The sequence below is a fragment of the Malaya genurostris genome, chromosome 3, assembly GCF_030247185.1.
Source record: "Malaya genurostris strain Urasoe2022 chromosome 3, Malgen_1.1, whole genome shotgun sequence".
Lineage (NCBI taxonomy): Eukaryota > Metazoa > Arthropoda > Insecta > Diptera > Culicidae > Malaya > Malaya genurostris.
Genome location: NC_080572.1, coordinates 255,537,456 through 255,563,004, shown reverse-complemented (window position 1 = coordinate 255,563,004; position 25,549 = coordinate 255,537,456). Strand labels below are relative to the sequence as shown.

Sequence of the window (25,549 nt, the reverse complement as noted above, 5' to 3'; positions counted from 1 at the left end):
ATCTAGGCAGCGTTATTATGACTAAAGCTGAATATTTGAAAACTTCAAACATTTTTTTCTGCTCTCCCTAAATTCACTCTGGAACATATTTTTGCCTTCATATCATAGCCAACGAAAAACTGTTTGAAAACTATGATCGGATAAAAGAAATAGTAAATCTTGAACTAACAAAAAGTATGCCCCCCACAAAAAATATTCGATCCTGGAAATCTTCTCCTATCCATGCAATTTGGCTCCCAATGAATATTTCAATGATATGTCCATTCGATTATCCAAACTTACACTGTGTACACAAGCACCAATTAATACACTGTGTACACAAGCATGGTTAACCCATTTTATTTAGTTATCGTCCGGTTTTATCTTCATCACCTATCCGGTAAAGATACCTTCAGGTTCACTTTCGCCTTACTTATTGGCGCATAATCTGTAGAGTAGCTTGACAGCTTGGAGAATGTGTCTACAATTTTCCATTTTTAAATATTTTTATTTATTACATTTATTATAATTTTTATACATTTGTTTATACATTTATTATAATTTTCATACATTTTTTTATACATTTATTATAATTTTTATGCATTCATATGTACGGATACAATTGAGCAGAGTGATTCATGATGTTAGAAACAAGATGTGTTTCATGTTATAAAACTTCACTATGAACAAAATCCATGATATTAGGAGCTATTCCTTTATGCTCAGTAGTAATCTCGGCATAACTCACATTGATGGAAATGATTTTAGATGCCTTTGCAATGATTCTCAATGTATTTCTTGTAAAAAAAAATTTGTAAAAAGGTTTATTTTAAAACTCTTTGCTCATCATTTGCATATAAATTGTTTTATGACGCATACTCGAAAAATGAAGGCCATGAAAAGTTTAGTGATACATAAATTATAAACATATATAATAGCTTACTCTGTGGTATCAAATATATTATATATCAAAATAGATCACTTTAACGAATTCAATACAAATCGAAAAAGACATCACAGCAAAAGCATCTCGTGACGAAAAAGGCTATTAGTTCAGTCATGTTTAATAGTTTGCGTTTAGCGTGCACCCAGAAGTGTCAAAAATAATTGAGCATGATGCATGATGAATCTTTTCATATTTAAAAGTGTTTTCTTCTGACGAAAGTAAATATCGCCTATAAATAATGTAGAATTACGCTCTTTTAGACCTATCGTCTTCACTTTCAAGAAGTATGAAGTAGTATTTAACTGTGCTCATGAATGTTATGTGCTACAGGCTGTGAAGGCAATGTTTGGCAGATCACTTACTTCTGATATATAGAACAAAATTAAAATGAAATGAACGGTGTATTATAAGTTACTTTGATTGCGATATTTTTTTCATTGCGTTCATGACATTGAATTTAAATTAACTGCACATTATCTTTTCTCTTAGGGAAAGTTAGAATGTAAAAGAAAATTGCCATTTTTATAAATTGTCTATGAATTAAAACGGCATATTTATTTTCTTAAAAGTAATTCAAAGGGGCTGGGGTCCACTAGGAGATTGATAGTACTCTTTAGCTCTCTCCGGACAGTACCAGCCTAGATGCCGTGTGAAATCCGGCGGTAAAAAATGAACCAAGAATAGATCCACTGGGTTCCTGCTTCCATGTCGTAAAAGGCGACAATTGCAGGAGTTTCTTTTTCCTTTCAGTTATCAGATATTTTCAATGTTTCACTTCTGATTACTCTATTTTACTTACTTATCTCTTCATTCAACCTATCAGTTTCCGTCTAGCTTCGGAGAAAAGTTTTATTTGGAATGTTTTCTTCTTCCATGTTATTGATTGTCTTTCAGGATTATGAATTGAATGATAAAAATCAACAATTGCGCAAATTATTTGATATTACAAAGTTTATAACAGAGAATACATATATCGGTATAATGAATAAATAGTAAAAAATATCTGTTTGTTTAATAAAATAATATTTTTTTCTCGGTAGCCGGCTGCCCAGATTTTCAGAATATGTCAATGCAATGAATCAACTATTTTGTCTAAATCGTTTTCACTCGTTTATTTTGTATCACGTAATTTTATTTATAAAAACGTGCTTAATCCACCTATCAGTGAGATGATACCTTTTTTTATCAATCCGCATGTGTTTTTTTCATGAATATTCTTCGGTTTTCATGACATTATTTTAATATGACGGTCAGCTGCAATTTGGCATTTTAATCACTCATTACTCTATCTAAAAAGGTTACAATCGATTAAACTTTTCATGATATGTCGAAGTGAGTTCCACTTTAGAATTTACGGTAATTTGAGGTACTTCCAGAGCCGGTATTTTTTTATTTTGAGTCCAACTTTTAAGCTTTTCGGGATTATCATCTTCTATATCGGTTTGAATTTTAAAAATTCATCCTCCTGTAATTCCAGAATCGGAAGTCAGCATTGAATAAAATTAATTAATTTTGTGTGGGACTATAAGTTTATTTTAATTTGAATTTTTTTCTGAAATTCGATTTGGCTTTATTTGAGAAACCGATTGAGCTTTGAGAAACGATTCGATACTGGAGCCGAAATTCGAAAATCGGTGTAGCCGAAGTAAGACAAATTCACCTGATTAGTTTACATTTGTTTCAATATGTTTAAAAATCAGTATAGACATCTTTGAGAAATCGTAGTACGAGTTAAATTGTTGGGTGCCTTCCGAATCGAAAACTGAAATAAGTTTATTTGGTTGTCGACTATTCAAATCAGCAAATCTTAGATGATTCTTAGATATCATTTGAATCTTAGATCGGTTCAGCCATCTACGAGGAAAATAAGTTACACAATTTTAATTTCGTTTCACATATCATCCTGTAGTTCCGGAACGAGAAGTCGGATCCAAACATAATTCAGGAACCTTGTTTAGGAGCATACGAATTTTCATATGAATCTGAGTTCGTAGAAAACGATTGAGTCATCTTCGAAAATAAGGTAAAAAATTGAGTGAAATTATTTGTCACATACGCATTTGCTGATCTCGACGAACTGATTCAAATGGTATATGGGTGTTTTGTTGTTCCAGCATTTATTGCTGTAAGCAGTTTAAATCAATATATTTATGAAATTGTTCAGAATTCGGAAGTACTGCCATCTTTCCAATATGTCATATTCGAACGATTATGTTGCCAAAAACGAACCGTGCTAAAATTGGTCCGAGGCAAAATGTCATGAAAAATAATGCTGTTCACAGTCTTTTTGGTACTTAGTAACTATTGTATGTAACAGTATAAAAATTGTGTTTTACGTTGCTCCCAAGCCTTACTTTGCCATACAGCGCTCAGAACTTCTACTGCTGGAATATGGGGGAAAAGTCGCTTACACAAAAATTTCGATATCTCCGTTAAAAACGGACGGATTTTAACAATCTATGGCTTGTTGGATAGCTATTACCGTGCGGAATCTAAGTCTGAAAACATATTCTGTTTTCAAGGTCAATTGTGCCAGATACTGTCAAAAAACTGAAAATTTTGACATAAAACTTCGTATAACTCAAAAAGTAAACATCCGATCTCAAAACCATTCAATAGCGTTCTGGGTGTCGGGGAGACCTTTCATTTGCGACTAGTTTGATCAAAATCGGTCCAGCCATCTCTGAGATCTCGACCTCTTAGTTGACAACACACATACAGACACACACACATACACACACACAGACATTTGCTCAGTTCGTCGAGCTGAATCGATTGGTATATGACATTCGGCACTCCGGGCCTCGGAAAATTTTTCTAAAATTTGAGCGAATTCTATACCTATTTTTTATATATAAAAAAAAAGGTAAAAATAGAGAAATTTTTATTCTTTACGCGATAGTATTGAAAATTTTTCTTCAGTTTCCTCGAATAAGAGCTGTGAATCAAGAATGACGAAGAGCAAGCAAAATTTCTCCCCTCGCACTGACAACTTCAACGAGAGCTCTTCTCTTGCACATATATATATACCACTGTTGTATAAAGTGTGCACGCATCATGAGTGCGTTTGTTTATTTCCTTTTACCTCCTCCACTGCATCGCACCAAAGTGCTAGAGCAGAGCTAATATATTCTCTGAGGTGGATGCAGATACTTTCACAGAGATGTACACGCCGGTGAGCACTCTGGTGTATGGTTTGCGTAGAAGAAGCGAGGGACACGCAAAATAAGCAAAATAAAACAATTTATCGTTAAATTTTTGGTTTTCATTGCAAATTTTTCATAGCAAGGCCAGATCTACTCTCTATTAATTGAAGTTCACAGAAGTGTTCGCTCACCATCACGCGCCAGGGATCACTTGGGTGTATTTAGGCGAGAGCACGTGAGAGCGATTCGTGCGAAGAGAATGTTATTCTCTCGCACCAGCTTCTTTCAACACAAGCACGCACTCAAAGTCTGTATGTCTGGACACTGAGAAGAAGTGCGCTTTCCTCTTTGTATGGAGCGTAGCAAATGTATCCGCAGTGTATAATTGAAACCTACGCCCTGGTGTATCACTCTAGTGAAATGCCATCTTTGACCAGAAGATGTACATTGAAGGATGATTTACCAGTCCCAGGTTGGATCATCTAAAAACTCCATGTACAATTTCAGCTAATCCCGATCAGTAACGGAGTAGCAACCAGGGGTGGTCGCTCAAGATCTTAAAAGTAATTGAATTTCATTCAACAGACGAAAGTTTGTTTAGCAGTGAGAAAATATTAATAAATAGTATTATAAGTGCAATACAGTAAGCAAAAGAACAAGTTATACTTATTACTTTTACTTCAATTCACTTCACCGTTCCCGCAATTTTCCAAATCAAAAAATTGTATAATTGAAACCTACGCCCTGGTGTATCACTTTAGTGAAATGCCATCTTTGACCAGAAGATGTACATTGAAGGATGATTTACCAGCCCCAGGTTGGATCATCTAAAAACTCCATGTACAATTTCAGCTAATCCCGATCAGTAACGGAGTAGCAACCAGGGGTGGTCGCTCAAGATCTTAAAAGTAATTGAATTTCATTCAACAGACGAAAGTTTGTTTAGCAGTGAGAAAATATTAATAAATAGTATTATAAGTGCAATACAGTAAGCAAAAGAACAAGTTATACTTATTACTTTTACTTCAATTCACTTCACCGTTCCCGCAATTTTCCAAATCAAAAAATTGTAGTACATAATTCGGAAATGTTGGTAAAATTCTGGAACTAACATTAAGATTAATTTATTTAGTTCTGCGTGCACATATTTATATAAATAGGGATTTTTATAAAAACAAAATGTTTTTATCCGAATTAGTATCAGATTCTAAACCGTATTTACAGCTTATTTTTCGTGCAGTGTATATTGAGAAATATTCCATATATTTGGAGTTGTTTGATTCAGTGTACTGATTTAGAAAGCTGTCATATGTGCATTAAAAAAATTGTAGTGTATTAGTAACCTTTTTTGCCACCGCACTTTACTGTGACGTACCTCGTGAATCGCAAGAGCGATAGATATTGATATATAGTATATTTTGTAGTATACAAGATTGGTTAATGGTGAGAAAATTCATCAGCCAGAACACTAACCGTTAAACGACGTAACATTAAACTATGGTAAGTTACGTAACAGTTTTTGCTCTACCAGATAAACAAATTCTTACTTTTGCATACTGAGCCTACAATGTTGCTCTTCATCAAAAACATATGTTCGTCGCAACACCAATCAGACTATCCTTTCCTTCATTCAATATACAAGGTGTCCCAATTTCGAATTTAAACATGCCATAATTAAAAAAAACGCTTTAATACATTTCAATGATCATACATTTCTGTGAAAGATTGATTCATGAAATTTATTAAGAAAAATGATTTCGTTCAAATGACCCCGACGACTGGCTTGGCAGTAGCCAATCTAATCAACCAAATTTTTAAGTACATTTTTAATTGTTTCTGGCCTCATATCATCAATTCGTGCTTGAGGTCTTCAATTGTTTCTGGATGGTTGGCGTAATATTTACCTTCAACCACTCCCCAAAGAAAATAATCCAGCGGCGTCGAATCGCAGCTTCTCGGAGGTCAATGCACATCACCATTTCTGCTGAATATCCAATTTTCAAAGATTGTAGCGCCGTCCTGTTGAAACCAAACATTTTTCATAAAAAAAATCATGTGGGACACCTTGTTGGTCCATAAACTAGGAATAACTTGCGGTAAACTACAGCAGCTGAAGATTATTTTGCTCACAAAAATCTTCTGGCGGTTGCAACGATTATCGCAGAAATTGATTACTGTACGCGCAGATAGGCAATCTCGATACGCTCGTATCGTATCGTATCGTATCGGAACTTACTTTTCAAATATATGATTTGTATATGGTTTATGTTGTAGAAAAAAAAATAGTTATGAAATTCGGTAAATTTAACGGACAAGACTAAAAAATGGTTCATTATTTTGAGTTTGTTTTTCGGTTTCTTGATGAATGTTCAAATTTGAAAAATCGTCTATTTCAAATTTCAATAAAAGCTATAGAGTTCGTTACAAGACTTGAAAATGCTGAAACATAACCAGCATATGATGGAAAGACGCTAGCACTGAAAAATTTGTTTGATACAAGATCATTATCTTAAATCAATTGTCAGTTATGACACACGAACCTGGTGGGCTACGAAATCGGAAATTGTGTATACACCCGAACCTCCGTTTACGAGCATTTTTTTCGCGATACCTATTTTCGCGTAATCCTTTTTTCGAACCAAATCTCAAATAACGAACAGGTTTAAAGAGTAGATTCTGGAAAATGATGTTCGAGGTATTTTGGAAAATCGAGATCGCGACTTCCGGTTTTTTTTATATTCCTTGAAAACCCTTACAAAGTGGTTTTTTTCGGAGCGGATTTGATGAATAGGTGCCGGGAAACAATGTTTTGAGTGGTTCCAAAATCCAAAATTGGAGCTTCCAGTTTATTGACTTTCTTTGAAAACCCTTGGTCGTTGAAAAATCCAATTGTGATTGTGATTTCCGGTTTATTGATATTCCTTGAAATTTTAAAATAAGGGTATTTTCGGAAAGGATTTAATGAATAGGGTATTTTGTTCCTTAAAATAAGGGTGTTTTCGGAACAGAATGAAAAGAGCTCACTCAAATTGGAAGGGTTTTAAGAAAAATTTCGGATTGACCTCGAACATCAAATTTCATTATCGTCACATCAAATCCATTCCAAAAATACCCATATTGTTTGGGTTTTCAGTGAATATCAATCAATTGGAAGTCGCCATCTTGGATTTTGGTTCGACCAAACGTTGTTTTCCGGCACGTATTCATCAAATTCGTCCCAAAAATACTCATCTTATAAGAGTTTTCAAGGATAGACCGGAAGTCATCATCTTGGATTTCAGAGCCACCTCAAATTTCGTTTTTCGACATTTACTCATCAAACCCGTTCCTAAAATATCTAAATTGTGAGTGATTTAAAGGAATATTGATTAGCCGGAAGACGCCATCTTGGACCTCAGAACCACCTCCAATATCGTTTCATGATATCTATCAGGTACAACTTTGCTTCCGCCGTTTTTTTTTTCAAAGTTGAAAGCTTCATTGCGAGAAAGTGCTTAAAGATGTATTATTCAAAGTATTGTCCGTCGCTAGCGACAACTTTCTCCCATCTTTCCGGCAATTTTCGGATCCCGGCTCGAAAAAAGGAGTCCTCTTTTGACGCTATCCATGAAGCAATCCATTTTTCCAACTCTACGAAGGATTGAAAATGTTGATCTGCCAGGCCGTGTGCCATCGAACGGAATAGGTGGAAGTCAGAAAGGGCGACATCTGGGGAATACGGCGGGTGGGGCACATTTCAGCGTTTCCAGGTACTTTTTGACCACTTTTGCGACGCGAGGCCGAGCATTGTCGTGTTGAAGGATGACTTTGTCATGTCGCTCTTGACATTGTGGCCGCTTTTCTTTTAGCACGCGACTAAGGCGCATCAGTTGCGTTCGGTAGCGATCTCCTGTGATGGTTTCACCCGGTTTTAAGAGCTCGTAGTAAATCACACCGAGCTGATCCCACCAAAATACAAATTAACACCTTAGCGCCGTGAATATTCGGTTTTGCCTTCGACGAAGTAGCATGCCCGGGCTTTTTCCATGATTTTCTGCGTTTAGGATTATCGTATCGAACCACCGGTTACGATTCGATGTAAAAACCCCTTACGATTTTGTCTTTGAAGCAGTGGCTCACATACAAATAGACGGCGCTCGATGTCCCTCGGTTTCAACTCGTACGGCACCCACTTTCCTTCTTTCTGAATTATACCCAGGGCCTCGAGACGTTTTGAAATGGCTTGCTGACTCACTCCCAACGATTCGGCAAGCTCTTCTTGGGTTTGGCACGAATCTTCATCAAGCAATGCTTCTAGTTGTTCATCTTTGAAGGTTTTTTCTCTTCCACCACCATGTTTGTCTTCGACATCTAAATCACCATTTTTAAAACGTTAAAACCACTCCCGACACGTTCTTTTACTCAGAGCAGCATCACCGAAAGTTTCTGAGAGCATTCGATGCGCTTCAGCTGCATTTTTTTTCGAATTGTAACAGAAAGTAAAACTTCCCGCAAATTGCGAGAATTGGGCACATAAACAGACATTTTCGAGTGTGAATAATACGAAAACAAGAACAACTGTCACTGAAACGGCGATGACAATTCGTTAGGCACTGTACACACTCACTTTAAAGGCATTATCATCTATGTATTTTGACCAGCCTCAGCCGGTACAGCCACCTATCGGAAAACGGCGGAAGCAAAGTTGTACACCTGATAGTTATTAAATCCGTTCCGAAAATATCCGTATTGTAAAGGCATTCAAGGATTATAATTAACCCGAAATTCTTCTTCTTGGATTTTAGAACCACCTAAACATCGTTTTCCGACATCTAGTCATCAACCCCGTTCCGTAAATATCTTAATTGGGTCTTTAGGGTATATCAGTAAACCGGAAGTCGCTATGTTGGAATTCAGAGCCACTTGAAATATCGTTTTCCGACATCTACTCATAAAATCCGTTCCAAAAATACCCAAATCGTAAGTGTTTTCGAGGAATATCAATAAACCGGAAGTCGACATCTTGGATGTTGAAAAGACCTCAAACATCATTTTCTTGCATGCATAATGGCATTCCTTCCAATAGCTAGAAATTTTTTGAAGCAGTTATCAGCTCAATGGCCAATTGTCTCAGGTTTTGTATCTTTTGATGGATAATTTATCACCCGCCGCAAATGATACAATCACTGTCCTGCAGTGGAATTGTCGAAGCATCATGCCAAAACTTGATTCATTTAAAATTTTATTGCATAGTCAAAAATGTGATGTATTTGCTTTATGCGAAACATGGCTTACTTCAAACATAGCTTTAAATTTTAATGATTTTAACATTATACGTCTCGATAGAGACTCTCCGTATGGTGGAGTGCTTTTGGGAATTAAGAAATGCTGTTCCTTTTATAGATTAAACATCCCTTCCTACAGTATAGAAGTTGTTGCTTGCCAAATAAACATTAAAGGCAAAGATATTTGCATAGCTTCGGTTTATATTCCTCCAAAAGCACAAGTTGGACAGCGACAGTTTAATGAAATGGTTGAAGCCCTTTCCTGCTCCACGATTGATTCTGGGGGATTTAAATTCGCACGGAATGATGTGGGGTTCCGTTTACAATGATAGCAGATCATCTTTAATACAAAACATTTGTGACAATTTTAGCATGACGGTATTAAATATGGGTAGCATGACACGGATCCCAAGACCTCCTGCACGCCCAAGTGCATTAGATCTATCTCTTTGCTCAACATCAATTCGACTAGATTGCACCTGGAAAATATTGCCTGATTTACACGGTAGCGATCATTTACCAATCATCATCTCAATTAGCTGTAACAAATGTATTGCTAATTCAGCTAGTATTCCATATGATTTGACAAAAAATATCGACTGGATTAAATACCAAAGTAGAATCTCTAGTATTTTGAATTCAATGGAAGAGCTCCCTCCACTTGAAGAATATGACTTCCTCATTTGTTCGATTCTGGAGGCAGCAGAACAATCCCAAACTAAACGCTTTCCTGGGCCAACGACTAACAGAAGGCCTCCCAACCCCTGGTGGGACAAAGAGTGCTCAGAGGCTAAACTCGCAAAACAAAATGCTTGCAAGACGTTTCTAAAACGGGGAGGAGGAACTCCTCAGAATTTTGAAAAACTTATGGTTTTAGAAACCAAGTACAAGAGCATACTTCGAGCCAAAAAATGTAGCTATTGGAGACATTTTGTCGAAGGTTTGTCAAGAGAAACCTCAATGAGCACTCTTTGGAATACGGCCAGACGAATGAGGAATCGTAACGTGGGCAATGAGAGTGATGAATACTCGAACCGATGGATATTTGACTTTGCTAGGAAAGTTTGCCCAGATTCTGTTCCTACGCAAAGCATTATACGGGAATCTCCTCCAAATAATGGTTTTATTAATAACCCATTTTCAATGATGGAATTTTCTATAGCACTCTTGTCTTGTAACAATAACGCCCCTGGGTTGGACAGAATTAAATTCAACTTGGTGAAGAATCTGCCCGACCTCGCAAAAAGACGTTTGTTGGAATTGTTCAACAAGTTTCTTGAGCAAAATATTGTTCCGCCTGACTGGAGACAAGTGAAAGTTATCGCCATTCAAAAGCCGGGGAAACCAGCTTCCAATCACAACTCATATAGACCCATTGCGATGTTGTCCTGCATCAGAAAATTGTTCGAAAAAATTATTCTACGACGTCTCGACACTTGGGTCGAGACGAACGGTTTGTTGTCAGATACTCAGTTTGGCTTCCGTAGAAATAAAGGGACGAATGATTGCCTTGCATTACTTTCGTCTGACATCCAAATTGCCTTCGCTCAAAAGCAACAAATGGCATCTGTATTTTTAGACATTAAAGGAGCATTTGATTCAGTTTCCATTGATGTTCTTTCAGACAAGCTCCACCAACATGGACTTCCAGCGGTTATAAATAATTATTTGCACAACCTTTTGTCAGAGAAGTGCATGTATTTTTCACATGGCGATTTGGCAACATTCAGAATTAGCTACATGGGTCTCCCGCAAGGCTCATGCCTCAGTCCGCTCCTCTATAATTTTTACGTGAATGACATTGACAGCTGTCTAGTAACCCCATGTACACTAAGGCAATTGGCAGATGATGGCGTGGTTTCAGTTACTGGGCCCAAAGCTATTGATCTGCATAAACCATTGCAAGATACCTTAGATAACTTGTCCGTTTGGGCTGTTCATCTTGGTATCGAATTCTCTGCGGAGAAAACAGAGTTAGTCGTCTTTTCAAGAAAGCATGATCCCGCGCAGCTTCAGCTCCATATGATGGGAAGAATGATCCAACAGGTTTTAACTTTTAAATACCTCGGGGTGTGGTTCGATTCCAAATGCACGTGGGGAGGACACATTAGGTATCTGATAACGAAATGCCAACAAAGAGTAAATTTTCTTCGAACAATAACAGGATCTTGGTGGGGTTCTCATCCGCAAGATCTAATAAAATTGTATCAAACAACGATACTTTCAGTGATGGAATATGGATGCGTTTGTTTTCGTTCCGCTGCAAACTCTCATTTTATCAAACTTGAGCGAATTCAGTACCGTTGTTTGCGAATTGCCTTAGGCTGCATGCACTCGACACATACAATGAGTCTTGAAGTTCTGGCGGGAGTTCTTCCATTAAAAGATCGATTTTGGGAGCTTTCATCACGCCTGCTAATAAGATGTGAGGTGCTGAATCCCATGGTAATTAATAATTTCGAACGACTAGTCGAGCTTCGATCTCAAACAAAATTTATGACAGTATATTTTAACCATATGTCACAGGAAATCAACCCTTCAAGATATATTCCTATCCGTGTCAGCATCCTAAGTGCCCCTGACTCAACTTTATTTTTCGATACATCCATGCAGCGTGAAGTGCGTGGAATCCCGGATCATCTACGCTCGACGGAAATCCCAAAAATATTTTCAAGTAAGTTCAGGCATATTGACTCTGAGAAAATGTTTTACACGGACGGATCGCGAATTGAAGAAGCGACAGGGTTTGGTATGTTCAACAATAATGTTTCGGCCTCATTTAGCTTTAAGAACCTGCATCTGTTTATATATCAGAGCTAGCAGCAGTTCATTATAGTTTGAGTGTAATCGTCACATTATCTTCAAACCATTATTTCCTCTTCACAGATAGTCTGAGTGCAATTGAAGCCATTCGCTCAATCGCTGCTGGCAAAAATGAACCGTTTTTCTTGGGTAAAATAAAACAGTGTCTGAACGACATATTGAATAATAATTATCTAATCACTATAGTCTGGGTCCCGGCTCATTGCTCCATTCCAGGCAATGAAAGAGCCGATAATTTAGCCAAACGTGGTGCTATTGAGGGTGAAATTTATGAGCGACCGATTGCTTTCAACGAATTCTATAGTTCGTCTCGCCAAAGAACACTTGCCAGCTGGCAAGCATCTTGGGATAGAGATGATCTGGGTCGGTGGATGCACTCAATTATTCCGAAAATATCGACAAAGGCATGGTTCAGGGGACTGGATGTGAGTAGGGATTTCATTCGTGTGATGTCCAGACTCATGTCCAATCACTACACGTTAGATGCACATCTCCTTCGAATTGGGCTCTCCGAGACTAATCATTGTGCTTGCGGAGAAGGTTATCGGGATATTGATCATGTCGTTTGGACATGCGTGGAGTATCGTGATGTCAGATCTCAACTAATAAATTCTTTGCGTACCCAAGATAAACTATCCAATATCCCAGTTCGAGACATTCTTGCTTGTCGTGACCTTTCATACATGAAACTTATTTATCATTTCATAAAGAAAATTGGAGTTTCAATTTAATAAAGGCCTCTTTTAAGACTTAGTTCTGATCCCAGCTGCGTCCATGAGTTCAACCAATAGCTAAATTAGAATAAAAATTATGTAATGATACAAACAAACTCGAAACAGTTTATGAAATTATCAACAAAATGTCTGAAAATAACAGCTTATTTTATAATTTATAGAAGTTAATCGTTTGGTTCAAATAATATTTCCGAGTAGATTTCATAATTAATGACGAGTTACCTAAGATGATATTTAAGCTATAAGAGAATATGTTTTAATAAATTCAAAACGTTGTGACTATGTTAGAATTAAATTAGGATAAGAATATTATGTAAAAGTGATGCTACGGCGAAGAAAAACTTATGTAAACTGCCTTAAGAAATAAACGTATTTATGGAAAAAAAAAATCATTTTCTTGCATCTACTTTTCACATCCGTTCCGAGAATAGCCATATGATTGGTGGTTTCTCCATTCATGACACAAAATTATTTTTACGAAGAAAACTCTCCATTCATGACACAAAATTATTTTTACGAAGTTTTGTGCTTGATTTGTTCCGCACACATCTTTTACCGGGAGAGAACAAATATGGCGGTCGGTTTTGGAATTTGATAGGGATCAAATTATAAAACAGAATGATTGAACATACTGAACGTACTGAAAGTCGAGACCCGAGCTGACATCGGGAGATCTGTGGCTACGGTCGATAGTTATCATATCTTTTCTCGGTTTAAGACCACCTAGACACTCCATTTTTATACACAACCTACCATGGTATGAGTTTTTGTGCATTCAAATAAAATCAAGACATTGTATGCACAGGTTAAAAGAAAACCTTATTTGTACGATGGTGCAAACATTATCACGCATACAGTTGATTTTTGAATTACAGTCAAGATTTTATGACATGCCAATCATTTTGGTCTGGTGATTTTGTTTCAAGATAGTAGCAACGAGTTTCCACTTCCGAGTATCGAATTCAATCTATTTTTTGCAGGGTATTGATATGAATATCAATCGAATGAAATGCAACCATCCTTTTAACAGTCCGGTTCTGCATCTGGTTTTGATTACCAAAGTAAAAATGATGAAAATAGCCATTTGTAGAAAGCTCTTGACCGATAGATAAACTTACTTACCGAGTAACACCAACAGTGGAATGGTGGTCAGACCTCCCCGTTGCCATTCCTCCAGTGATACACATCCGTCACCATCGTAGTCGATTTCAGTCATCATGTCTTGCAGGATCTGCAACAAATCAAAATAAATAAATGAAGATAAATTTCCGCGATGTCACCCAACATTAAGCAGACTAAGGTCACCAACGGAGCTAGCAAGGATGAACCATTCTAACTTAATTAGATCCAACAAATGTACACCCCTCTAGCGTCGGTAAACTTTGGTCCAGTTTCTTGTTTATCTGTTTGCTCCAGTTCGGCTTCTATCGTTTCGCGAGTGGTAAAGGAAGTTAAACTTACCGGGCGCAGTTCCGACACATCCCATCCGAGATATTCCGCGACGGACATCATTTGATTTACGATTGCGTCCGTTTCGGTGGTGTCCAGCACACCATTACTGTCGGTGTCGTATAGCCGGAACATGACTGTGTCCATGGGATAGAGGAAGATATAGAAGACAACAGAGTTTATCATCAGATACCAGGCTAATTAACGTCCAAAAATGCTGCAAGGGTTTTTGCGAAAAGCTGGATCTTCGGTTTATGTGCTTTATTGCGTGGCACTGTTGACACGTTGAAAAGTTTTTCCATTAACCGGAAAACAGGCTTGGCTTGTTGTCATCCAATGGAAATACGATCAAATTCAAGGACAATCAGTCTATTGCACAATAACTGAATGAGTCCTAGGACATGTGCATTTAATGAGAGGATCAGTCCGTGAACGCATTGAATTGATTAAATGTAATAAATTAATTAAATTAAATAACTGTTTCAAATGTTAGTTTAAGTGTCATTAAAAATTATTTTCAGAACTTGTGCAGTTGGCTTGTTCTTACACGGAACCTCTCATTTATGTGCGCATGTTCTCAATGGAACATTGAAGAAAATATTCAACTCGTTTCTTTACAACTACCAAATAGCTATACTTACACTCTAGTTTATCTTCCGGCCGTCCAGCCTCCAAGAGTGACAAGTAGCACACGACATCCTTCAGTGGTACCTTCAACAGGAGCGGATCTAGGAAGGATTGTTTCCGCGGCAGCAATCGGATATCTGTGAAAGTGATGGCAAATGGTAGGCAGGCTTGGAATCAATTTTGTTTGATGTAACAAATTTCGGAAACAATATGTTTGGCAGAGCAACATGTTGTTATTCACAACTTGGAACTGATCTTTCCCGAATCGGCGGTGGAAGCTGAGACCAGATTGATATAAATACTTGATATGCGCCACCAATCACTGTGGGATTACGCATTCTGGGGGGGGAAATTTGAGGAGGGTAGTTCGCAATGAAATATCGTTTCTGTCGCACGCCAAACAACTCGGATATCAACCAATATTCGCCTAAGAGGAAAGATTGATTTTCCACGTTCAGGTTTATGTTGGCTTCCTTCTTGCTGGCACGGGAAAGATTCATTCATGCATGCATACACTCGGTTATGAACTCCGATAACCCAAGGCTAGAGCGTGACGTTATTTCCAACCCAGCAGCAGGTCTGGGTTAGATCGAAGTAAAATGAAATTTTGCGTGAGCAACACGCCTTTATTAGCTGTCAGGTGTGACGCACACGAATTGGAGTATGAATTTTGAACAATATTTAGACACACATAAATAAGCATGAGAAAACATTTCCACAATAATATCGAAATGAAAATCGAAGCTCTTTGATGATCACAAACTCAATTGTGCTATTGCAATATCAAGTTTCGCTGGTTCCTGGTTTGATTTTTGGTTTGTACGGAGCTCACATTGCGAATCAAAATAGGTGCGTGCATTCAGGCGTATTTCTTAATCAGTTTTGAGATATTGAATTTGTTGACAATTCCACGAATTGAATTCAATTTCGCTACTTATGTTTATTATTATGATTCTCGATTATGAGTCTCGATCTGTATCTTGTTGGTTATTAATAAAAAGTTTATTCTACTTATTCTTGGATAGCCGTTTTTCGGCTACGACGATTGAAGGAAAAACGGCTCAATTCAACAGAACCCAGAGTTTTTTTCAAATCTCAAGAACGACTACCAGTGCTGAATTTTTTAAAGCTGCAATGACCAACTACTAAATTATGAAGTAGGTAAAAGACCTATGACTGACTCATTGAAATATATTTGCAGTTGTCTGACGACAAGCTGTTCAATTCACCGAATAAACTTTAGGGTGTTCTGGAGAAATTTAAGAAATTGATTTCAACAGCAGCTAAGGACAGTGGGTCGCGTATATATTTAGAATCTCCCCCCCTGACTCCTTCAATTCTCTTTGCGTCTATGTGTTTAGGAACCTTGTTGAGTAGATATTATTTCTCTCCTCTCCTCTTCTTTTTCAAGACTTTATTTTAATTGCGACAACATATATGTTTTTGTACTAATAGTATCTAAACTAAATTATCTAGACCTTGTAACGGTATATTTAAGATATAAGCCTTCAAAGTCGAGATATTCGATGAACAAGTAGAAATATGTCATTCCAAGCGTTGTAGTTTTCAGCAGTTCTTCAGTCAGAAAAAAAGATAAATCGAAGGGTAACCTTAATGAATTATTCTGAAAATTTCCCAGAATATTCTCAACTAAATTTCGAAAACATCGTCAGGTGGGTTTTTAATATTCATCACCGTTTTCAAGAAAATTTCATTTAAACAGGAAAACAGTAAAAAACCTACGTCTTTAACGTACTTTCCTCAGCCCTCAATATCTAATAGAAAATCTTTGACATATCGATGCGTGTTTCGTTTCGAGGTTCTTCAACTACTACTTCTAGTACTTCCAGTAAGTATGGTAAATCAAAGATCGATATAACCAAAGTAAGTTTGTTTGACAATCAACTAACGAGTTCTGCAAACTCGAAGAAATGACTGACCAGTTTTGAACAAAATGCTCCTATTAGAGATGGTCGGATATGCAAAATTTTAAACCCGAACCCCATCTGTACCGGATTGAAAATATCAAATCTTTACCCGTACCCCAACCGAACCCAACAGATTGAATTTTTCTCAATCCGAACCTGACCTGAGTCCGACGTTTTCGTTTTCGGGTTCGAATACCCAAAGTCCAACGATCTTCAAATGTAAATTTTGTAACCCGCACCCGACCCGTACTCGTTCACAAATAAAAATGTCGACACTAGTACCCGACCCGAACCCGATTATGAACCTAAACCTCGGGTGTATGTACCAGAAACCCGACCATCTCTAGTTTCTATGTACAGCGTTACTCATATCCAGTGTTGGGATAAAATCAAAATTTCGAAAATCGCGGCTGAAAATTTTCAGAAGTGATTTTTGAACAAAAAATCATCGATCAGAAAACTAACTGAACAAAAGTTCAGCACTGATTTTTTTGCATACCGATTCTCACTGAAACTGATTCCATATGGCAAAAATTAGTTGTGAAAAGTTCACAAGCGAAAGTTCTTCTCGGTGAAATTTAAGAAAAAAGTTCCCACATTGAATATATCTGATATGATATGGAACAGAAGATTTTTGGGAAATCAAATTCAATTCATAGTCGTTAAATCTCAACCCATACTCAGGATATGTGATGAATAAATTCATCGACGAACAAAAAATGAACCTTTCTGAAAATGTTCAGTGCGCGTAGGGTTGTTGACAAATGGATCAATAATGGTGACGTATACGAGATTTACTCAGCAATACATAACCGAAAAAGCAGCAAGTGCTATGATTAACAATGGTTGTAATGATAGTAAAAACAATTACAGAGTATGCTGCATTCTGGTTCCGGAAGTATCATTCAATTTTCTCAGAGATCGCTCAACAAATTTTCTTCAACTTAGATTGAAATTAAAGGCCTTATGGTCCCAAATTTATATCTGCCTAGCGGTTTATGTTGAACTGCTAGGTTACATAACAGTTCAACATAAACTGTTATGTACTGACGAGTCGAAAACGAAACATAAAGTATAGACACTCAAATAGTCGTGTAATTCTTCGATTAGGCAGGTATGGTTAGTTTATGATCAAATACTTTGACTTTAAGTATACCTGATCATCGTTTCTGGTTCCGGAAGTATCAGAAAAGTGTTTGCGTGCTCCAAACCGGTAATCACTCTAATATCTCAGAAGCGGCTAACCCGATCTCTCAAACTCCCCCGGTAACCAATAAGCACATACTAATACCGTATTATGACAGTAAATAATCGCTAATTGGCATTTCAATTGCACTTGGGACTGAATTAAGGCCGTCTTTGGTAAAATATACGGCTATTCATAGATCATGCTTATTTTTGGCTGGTGTTTATTCTAGAAGCTGAATTCTGATTGATTCACAACAGATGAGCTTTCAGATTGCAGATATTGTGCTAGAAGCATTTTAGGTGCTCATAAAAGGCTATTTTAATGCCATTATTAGTGCTGACTGGTTACCTGGGTCAGATTCAAATGAAAAGTATTATATTATTCTATTAGTTGATTTAGAACTTTATTCAGATCCGGCTTCGTGTTCCGGAAATACAGGGTAGTGTGCATTAAATCGCAAACTGTCATATAGAGCGATAATGCAACAGAAAACGTAAAAATTCTTCTAAATTTGGTTATGCTAGTTGTTATGCTAGTTGTTGACCAAACGAACCGATTTCATCTATGCCGGTTCCCAGCTTCCGGTTCCAGAAGTACTCGAAAACTCAAAAACTGTTGATTTTCACAAACTTAGACTCAAATAAAAGGGTCAACGTATATAAAAATAGACTGCTTCGGACATTCGTTCGGATCTCTCTTCCGGTTCCGGAGCAACAGGGTGTCAGTTAAAGCGAAAATGCAAAAAACGAAGAATTCCTATCAATTTGGGTTAAAAGTGTTCAAATTGAAAAGGTTATATTAATGTATAGCCTAACAAACTTTTTTGTTACTATTCTATTTTTAAAGAAAAGTTTTTTCGAAGAATCCCTTAGTAATATTAATGAAAACATGAGTTATATGAAAAAGGTGAAAAAATACAGGTTTTCTTATATTTTCACTCTATTCCTTTTCAATAAACATATGTTCAAAATTTCATAGCGATTGCTCAATATGTTTTATAAATAAATATTGTCTATTATCTGTGCAAGATTTCAACTGTGTACTTTTCATACAACCGTAAAAAAATGTACAAAAGATGACACGATTTCGATCCCACAAGGAAAAAAACCCTCTTAAGTGATGGTTCAACAATTGACAAGGCTTAAACTCCGAGCACTAGCAAACCGAAAAAAAACTGGCCACGCAATGTGCCAAAACTCTTCAAATACATTTTGCTCTTTTCACTCCCCGCTACTCTTACAGATTGTATTTCCAAAATGGAAAGTAGATACCCGGCAGTATTGGAATATTGAAGGGACCGCCTACCTTCGATCCGGCAGTTGACAGAATTGTTGCTTTTGCGGGACGAGTTACGTGAAATCTGCGAGTGACTGTGACTGTGACTGTGTGACGGACTCGAGTCGGCCGACCGCCGGAACGGAGCTTGCAGGATCGATGTGCTGCCACCCATCGAACTCGGTGTCACTGTCAGCATCGGGTGTACCGTACCTGGAAGGTGTTTTCGATTGAATTATGAATTATCTTCCCGGAACAATGTGACAGGAGATGATGATTTGTGTAAAGCTGTGGTACCTACCGCACTTGCCCTGCCGATCGCTGCATTCATGCCCCAGGTGACCGAAAGACTGGAGCTTGTCCGTGATGCCGTGTATCCGTTCCACGAAACTGTTCCGCTGTGACTCCTGAGAAGGTAGCGGTGTCGGTAAGTCGATAACGTTGTTCAGGTTGGGGATAGACCCTGTGAAGAGAAAAGTGGATCCCAGTCTCAATCAGTGTTCTCGACATCTTGATTGAATGCTCTTCAATGTTTGCTTTTCGTTCCACGAAATTTGATTACCGACGAAAAACGTTTTACTTTGTTTGAGTATCACTTACCCCGATTGTGTGACGTCACTGGGGCGCATGCTGCGTTGCTGCTTATCGCAGCCATTTGGCTGAGAGCCTTGCCATGACTGTACTGGGACTGGTACAAGGCCGGCTTTAGGAATGATATGAACAGGTGCGTTGAGAGCTCCTCGGGTGTTTCACAGTCAAGAAATGCATCCAGGAATCGGCGAAATCCTTCATAGTCAATGTCCTGAAATGACGCAAAAAAAATTGTACAATGAAATCACGATTTTCCTATATCACATGTGACATGCTGAAGAGCTAAAAATACTGCACGTGAATTTTCATGACATAGTCAGAGGTTAAGAATACAAAGAAAAACATGTGAATGTATCCTAAATAGATACATGGTTTGATGTTTACGATGCTTTTAGTACAGCTAGGGATGAAATGGCTGTATCGTTGAGCAAGAAAAAAAAACTATTACCACGGTCATGGAATGGAAGTAATATGCAGTAGTGAATCGCACAGCGATATTCACAAACCAGAACCTAAATGCCTGCTTTCATCGCAACATTTCCAAAAGCACAATGTGCACACTGTCAGTGTTCGACGAATATGAGCATCCCAGTTATTAGCCAGATTTTTCCGATGAGTAATCGCCCTTTTCGCGTCTGACGTCACAACGAATTTTTGATGATGGATTGGAAGGCATCAGGTTAACGTCATCCACTTGATGAAGGAAGGGTCGGCACGTGTATGACAGAAAAAAAATATGGCTAGCTACAATGTGCCAGAAAAGTGATATCATCTATTCGATGGTTGTCGGGAGTTGGCGGATATTTTGAGACTGCTGATGAATGAATCTGCCCATGATGCTGGTTATTTCGGTCTGATATATGTACCATTAAAGCTGGGCTTAGAATAAACCATAGGCCTTTAACGATAAAACTAGATCAAGTTACAATAAAAATCAATTAGTGTAAAAGCGGTTGAGTTCAGGAGGATAGTTAGCAATCGTACAGGGGGGCTTTTTGAATCTGTCTCTGTCTGGTTTACAGCAGTACCAAAATACTAACTATTTTGTTTGTATTCGCAACACTTGATTGGTTAATATTGACAGATCAATTGATCATGATTAGTTCAAGATTATCGTTCCATTGATTAGAGGTTCGCATGATAATTTCTATTTACTGATTTGACTCAGTTAGCCGCGAAATTATTCAAAAATAAGATTGGGTAATATCAAATACAAAACCGAACTATCGTGAGCCTCTAATAATATATTTTAACCAGCGTTGGTGATTTCCGATAATTTGATAGAAGCTGCTCGATATTTATCTATATTGTATACAACACTTTCAATCCGGTAGAAGATGCTACAAGAACTCGTATCTCTCAATGCATGAACCGTGAGAGAACAACATTTCTTCTCTCCACTTCATACCTTTAAAAAATTACAGTCTGGTAATTAACGGTGCTGTGTGGAATTTACCAAGAGAGAATCACAAGTTGACAATTATCGCATAAAATCGAATCGATGATTCGACTTGATGATTCTCATACTAGGTTGCAATATTTCAAAACCCTTGTGTGGAGCATTCACATATATTTTCATAGACACAACTTATACAAAGGTTATATGCACATAGTTAGAATAAGCGGCAATAGTAAAATGATTCTATCGCAATTATCAACTGCCCTATAGAATCGGTTCGCGAAACGAGAATAAGAGACCGTTTGTCACTTCAGAGAGAATCCCCACAGCAGCGTGCTAACCTTGGATTCATCGAAAGAAATTCGCTCTCGCACTGGTGTCGATTCTATGTTAAATGAGCCATGCCGGTTTTTTGTTGCTGCGATGATATCCATCTCTCTTTGATGGTAGTGATTGAATCGTGTGAAGAGTTGCTAGAGAGCGTTCTTTGATACGATAAAAGCCATTTTTACTATTAACTGAGAACATCTCATGGAGAACTTCCAGATCACAAAAATTGCTTTATTGTAAATATTGTACCTTGCCCAGGCTGTTTCAATTAAAAAATTTGCTTCAACTAATACATAATTTATAATATATACAATAACCAAAAAATTGTAGTCTTTTGAATTGCTTTGAATTGTAGTCTTTTGAAAAGCTGTGAAAAACAACTTTCGAGGAGACCCATGGCGTTATTTACCACTCGATTCAGTTCGAAGAGATAGGAAAATGTCTATGTGTGTTTGTGTATGTGTGTGTACATACACATGCAGATTTCCACCAGATTATTTTACCGTCTAACTTTCTCCAAGATGGCTGAACCTACCTCAACAAATTTAGGCTCGTTTGAAAGCTACTGTTAAATTACTGGTTAAGTTCGAAAATCAAATGGTTGTCACTTCCGTTTCCGGAAATATAATAGTAAAAGTAACGTACACGACAAAACGCGTTGTTTTTTGTTTCGATCAAAGATACTGTAGCCTTAAGGTCTTTGCGGGGTGCGAGGTTGGGAACCGAAGCCAGGCGGTCTGCGTGAAAGGCATCGACTTACCAATCATGCTATTAACTTTCCCAGAGAGGGCTGAGCCGATTTTAGCAAATCTTGGCTAGTTTTAAATCTACCATTGAATTGTGGATCAGATTTGAAGATCAAATGGCCGTCACTTCTGGTTCTGGAAATATAATGGTATAAGTGACGTAACCGTCAAAACGCTGTTTTTTATCGCTCAATTTTCTCAGAGATGACTAAGCTGATTTCAACAAATTTTGGCTCGTTTGAAAGTTGCTATTAAATTGTGGATCATACTAGAAAATCAAATGGCTATCAGTTTTGGTTCCGGAGATATAATAGTATGATTGTATGTGGTATAGGGTTGTTTACAATAATACATTGTAAGAAAATCCAGCACTTTAATAATTTTTCGAAAAATATAAATATAATATATAAATATATAAATATAATAAAAATCTTTTCAGAAAATATTCTTTGGATGAATAAGCTGATTTGTGTGTTGTAGTCTATAACTATTATTATATTTTTTGCACACAGGGTCAAAATGAAAAATTATGGACAAAATTATTAGCGAATGGTTTATGAGTCAATTTTAGGCTCTCTTGAAATGAGGCTTCCATTTCATTCTAATCTAAATGGCCGGTTTTAACGCTCTCAAAAAGCATTTAACAAGCTATTGCTGTTAATTAATTTATTTCTGATCTGTAGAATGTATCTAATAGCACATAAAGGTAGATTTAGGGCACTTGCAAGGGCCGATTTGTTGTTTTTTTTGCACTGTTGTACATTAATCGCAATCGTAATTGCAATTGCTTTAAAACGAAATTCGCGTTGCAAACGATGAGCTAAGCGGATCTAACGGTGCGGATGATGATCATAGCTGTCCCAAATCGTCCGTTTCCACTGACATGCTAGAAAACGATTCTGGCAGTTCACTTTATCAATCCGTCTCGCAGCAGAACGGCTCACAGTGCGGATTGGTTCAATACTGAAGCTATTGTTGAGAGAAGCTCTCTTTTCACGTACCCTTGGTTCGCAACGGCATTAAAAATAGCAAAATATAGAATTTCGATGTTAATTATTTTATTTTGGCATATTTCAACGGAAGAATGTATCGTAATGTTTTTTGTGATTCATTTCGGGCCCTGGAACGTGCCAAATTTTCAATTTTATAAGAAGAATATGTTTTTATACGGCTCGTTGGTAAACATTCGCGAACGGGAAATAGTTCTTTTTCGAGAATCTTCAAGAATCAGAACTAATTGGCTCAAGTGACACGTTACCCTAGTGATTTGGAGATTTGTGTCTTGCCGAAGCTTCTCATCAATTTCCTGATGGGCAGAAGAGAATAAAGGGGAATTATGAAGTGGGAGAAGTGAAAAAACAGCACAAAACATAAAGAAATAAATCGTTTTGCATCCCCGAAAGGATTCTGAACGATCTGCAGGTGCCAAAATGCACAGGTAATAAAACCTCCAACCCCCGAGATGATTTAGAGATTTTACAAAAGCGACATCATTCTGCATTCCTGGAAGAAGTCATCTTCTATGATGGATTGAATGTTAAAAGTGTATCACCCTGTAGTTTCAGAATCAGAAGTCGGAAATGGATAAAATTCACCAATTTTGCGAGAGATTATAAGTCTTTTAATTAATTTTTTTTCGTTTTGGTCTTCTTTGAGAAAACGATTGAGTTTGTTTTATTTCCGTTACTTTCGGAACCGAAATTCAAACATTGGTGTAGCCGAAGACAAGGGATTGCAAAACGTTTCATTTGATTCGAAATTTTTGAAAATCAGTGTCATCTTTGAGAAATGAAATTTTCGAAACTTAAATCCGAATAATGGTGAAACAAATCAGTCGGATCTAATTGAAAAACTAGAGGTTATAAGGTCTTAAGATCTTTATTCGAATCTTAGATGGAAGATATCGGCTCAGTCATCTACGAGAACAATGAGTGACATTATTTTAATTTCGTTACACACATCATCCTGTAGTTCCGGAGCCAGAAATCGGATCCAAATGAAATTCAGGAACCTTGTATGGGATCATAGCACTTTTAATACAAATCTAAGTTTGTAGAAATCTGTGAACCCATCTTCGAGAAACTGAGTGAAATTAAGTATCGCAGACACATTCACTGATCTCGAAGAACTGATTCGATAGATGTGTGTATGTAAGAAGTTATGTTCTTCTAGCAATTAGTGCTGTGAGCAGTTTAAATCAATATAAATATGAAATTGTTCCGAATTCTAAAATACTGCCATCTTTCTAATACATACATTATATTCGTAAGTTGCTGTTGCCAAAAACAAACCGTGCTTAAATCGAAACAAAGCAAAATGTCTTGAAAAAGGAAACAATTGCATGATATAGCATTTAAAATCGTCTTTCACTTTTTTTCGTTCCCAAGCATCACTTTATCATACAGTGCTCAAAACTTCTCCTGCTCTTGGATTTTAACATTGGGGTTATTGGACAGCTATTATTGTGTGAAATCTAAGTCCTATAAAATATTCGATTTACAAGAACAATTGTGACAGATATTGTCTAAAAGCTGAAAATATTGACATAAAACTTCACATAACTCGAAAAGTAAACATTCGATCTCAAAAACAGGCTGACGAGGGGACCTTTCATTTGCGACTAGTTTGATCCAAATCGGTCTAGTCATCTGCGAGATCTCGACGTCTACATATGTGAACAACACACATACACACACGGAGACTCGACCTTCCGGGCCTCGGAATTTTTTCCAAAAATTTAAGTGAATTCTATACCTTTATTATATTTATAAAAAAAATTGACATTCGTTGCAATATTCATAGATTAGCCTTTTACATTTTATCCTTGAAGAATTTGATGTATAAAACAGAATGCATCTTATGAGTAAGAGTAACTGTTTGGGTATAAATAATCTTTCTATTTTTTTTATTATCAGTGTTTTATGAAGGATCCTCTATAGTAAAATGCAATATCATACTACGTCCCAGAAGTGTTATTGGCTGGTTCCGAAAGTCGAGATTCTTAAAAAATATTGCAAAAGTCCTTCGATGATAATTGTATGTCGCGAGCAAGTGTTTTTGATTGGTACAAGTTGTTCAAAGAGGGTCGAGAACGCGTTGACGACGAACCACGTCCAGGATGGC

The 25,549-nt window shown here is 37.2% G+C and overlaps 1 protein-coding gene across 3 annotated transcripts in view; it reads right to left on the bottom strand.

The window, feature by feature from the left end:
• Positions 1 to 25,549, bottom strand: part of LOC131438667 (diacylglycerol kinase 1) — a 332,489-nt gene that overhangs the window by 46,792 nt on the left and 260,148 nt on the right. For all 3 annotated transcript variants that reach the window (XM_058608831.1, XM_058608833.1, XM_058608832.1), the window contains 6 exons: positions 19,961 to 20,162; positions 19,662 to 19,823; positions 19,391 to 19,573; positions 14,983 to 15,105; positions 14,354 to 14,478; positions 14,015 to 14,123 (listed from right to left, as the gene is read on the bottom strand). In XM_058608831.1, the coding sequence (XP_058464814.1) occupies positions 14,015 to 14,123; positions 14,354 to 14,478; positions 14,983 to 15,105; positions 19,391 to 19,573; positions 19,662 to 19,823; positions 19,961 to 20,162 (904 nt within the window). The remainder of the gene's footprint in view (positions 1 to 14,014; positions 14,124 to 14,353; positions 14,479 to 14,982; positions 15,106 to 19,390; positions 19,574 to 19,661; positions 19,824 to 19,960; positions 20,163 to 25,549) is intronic.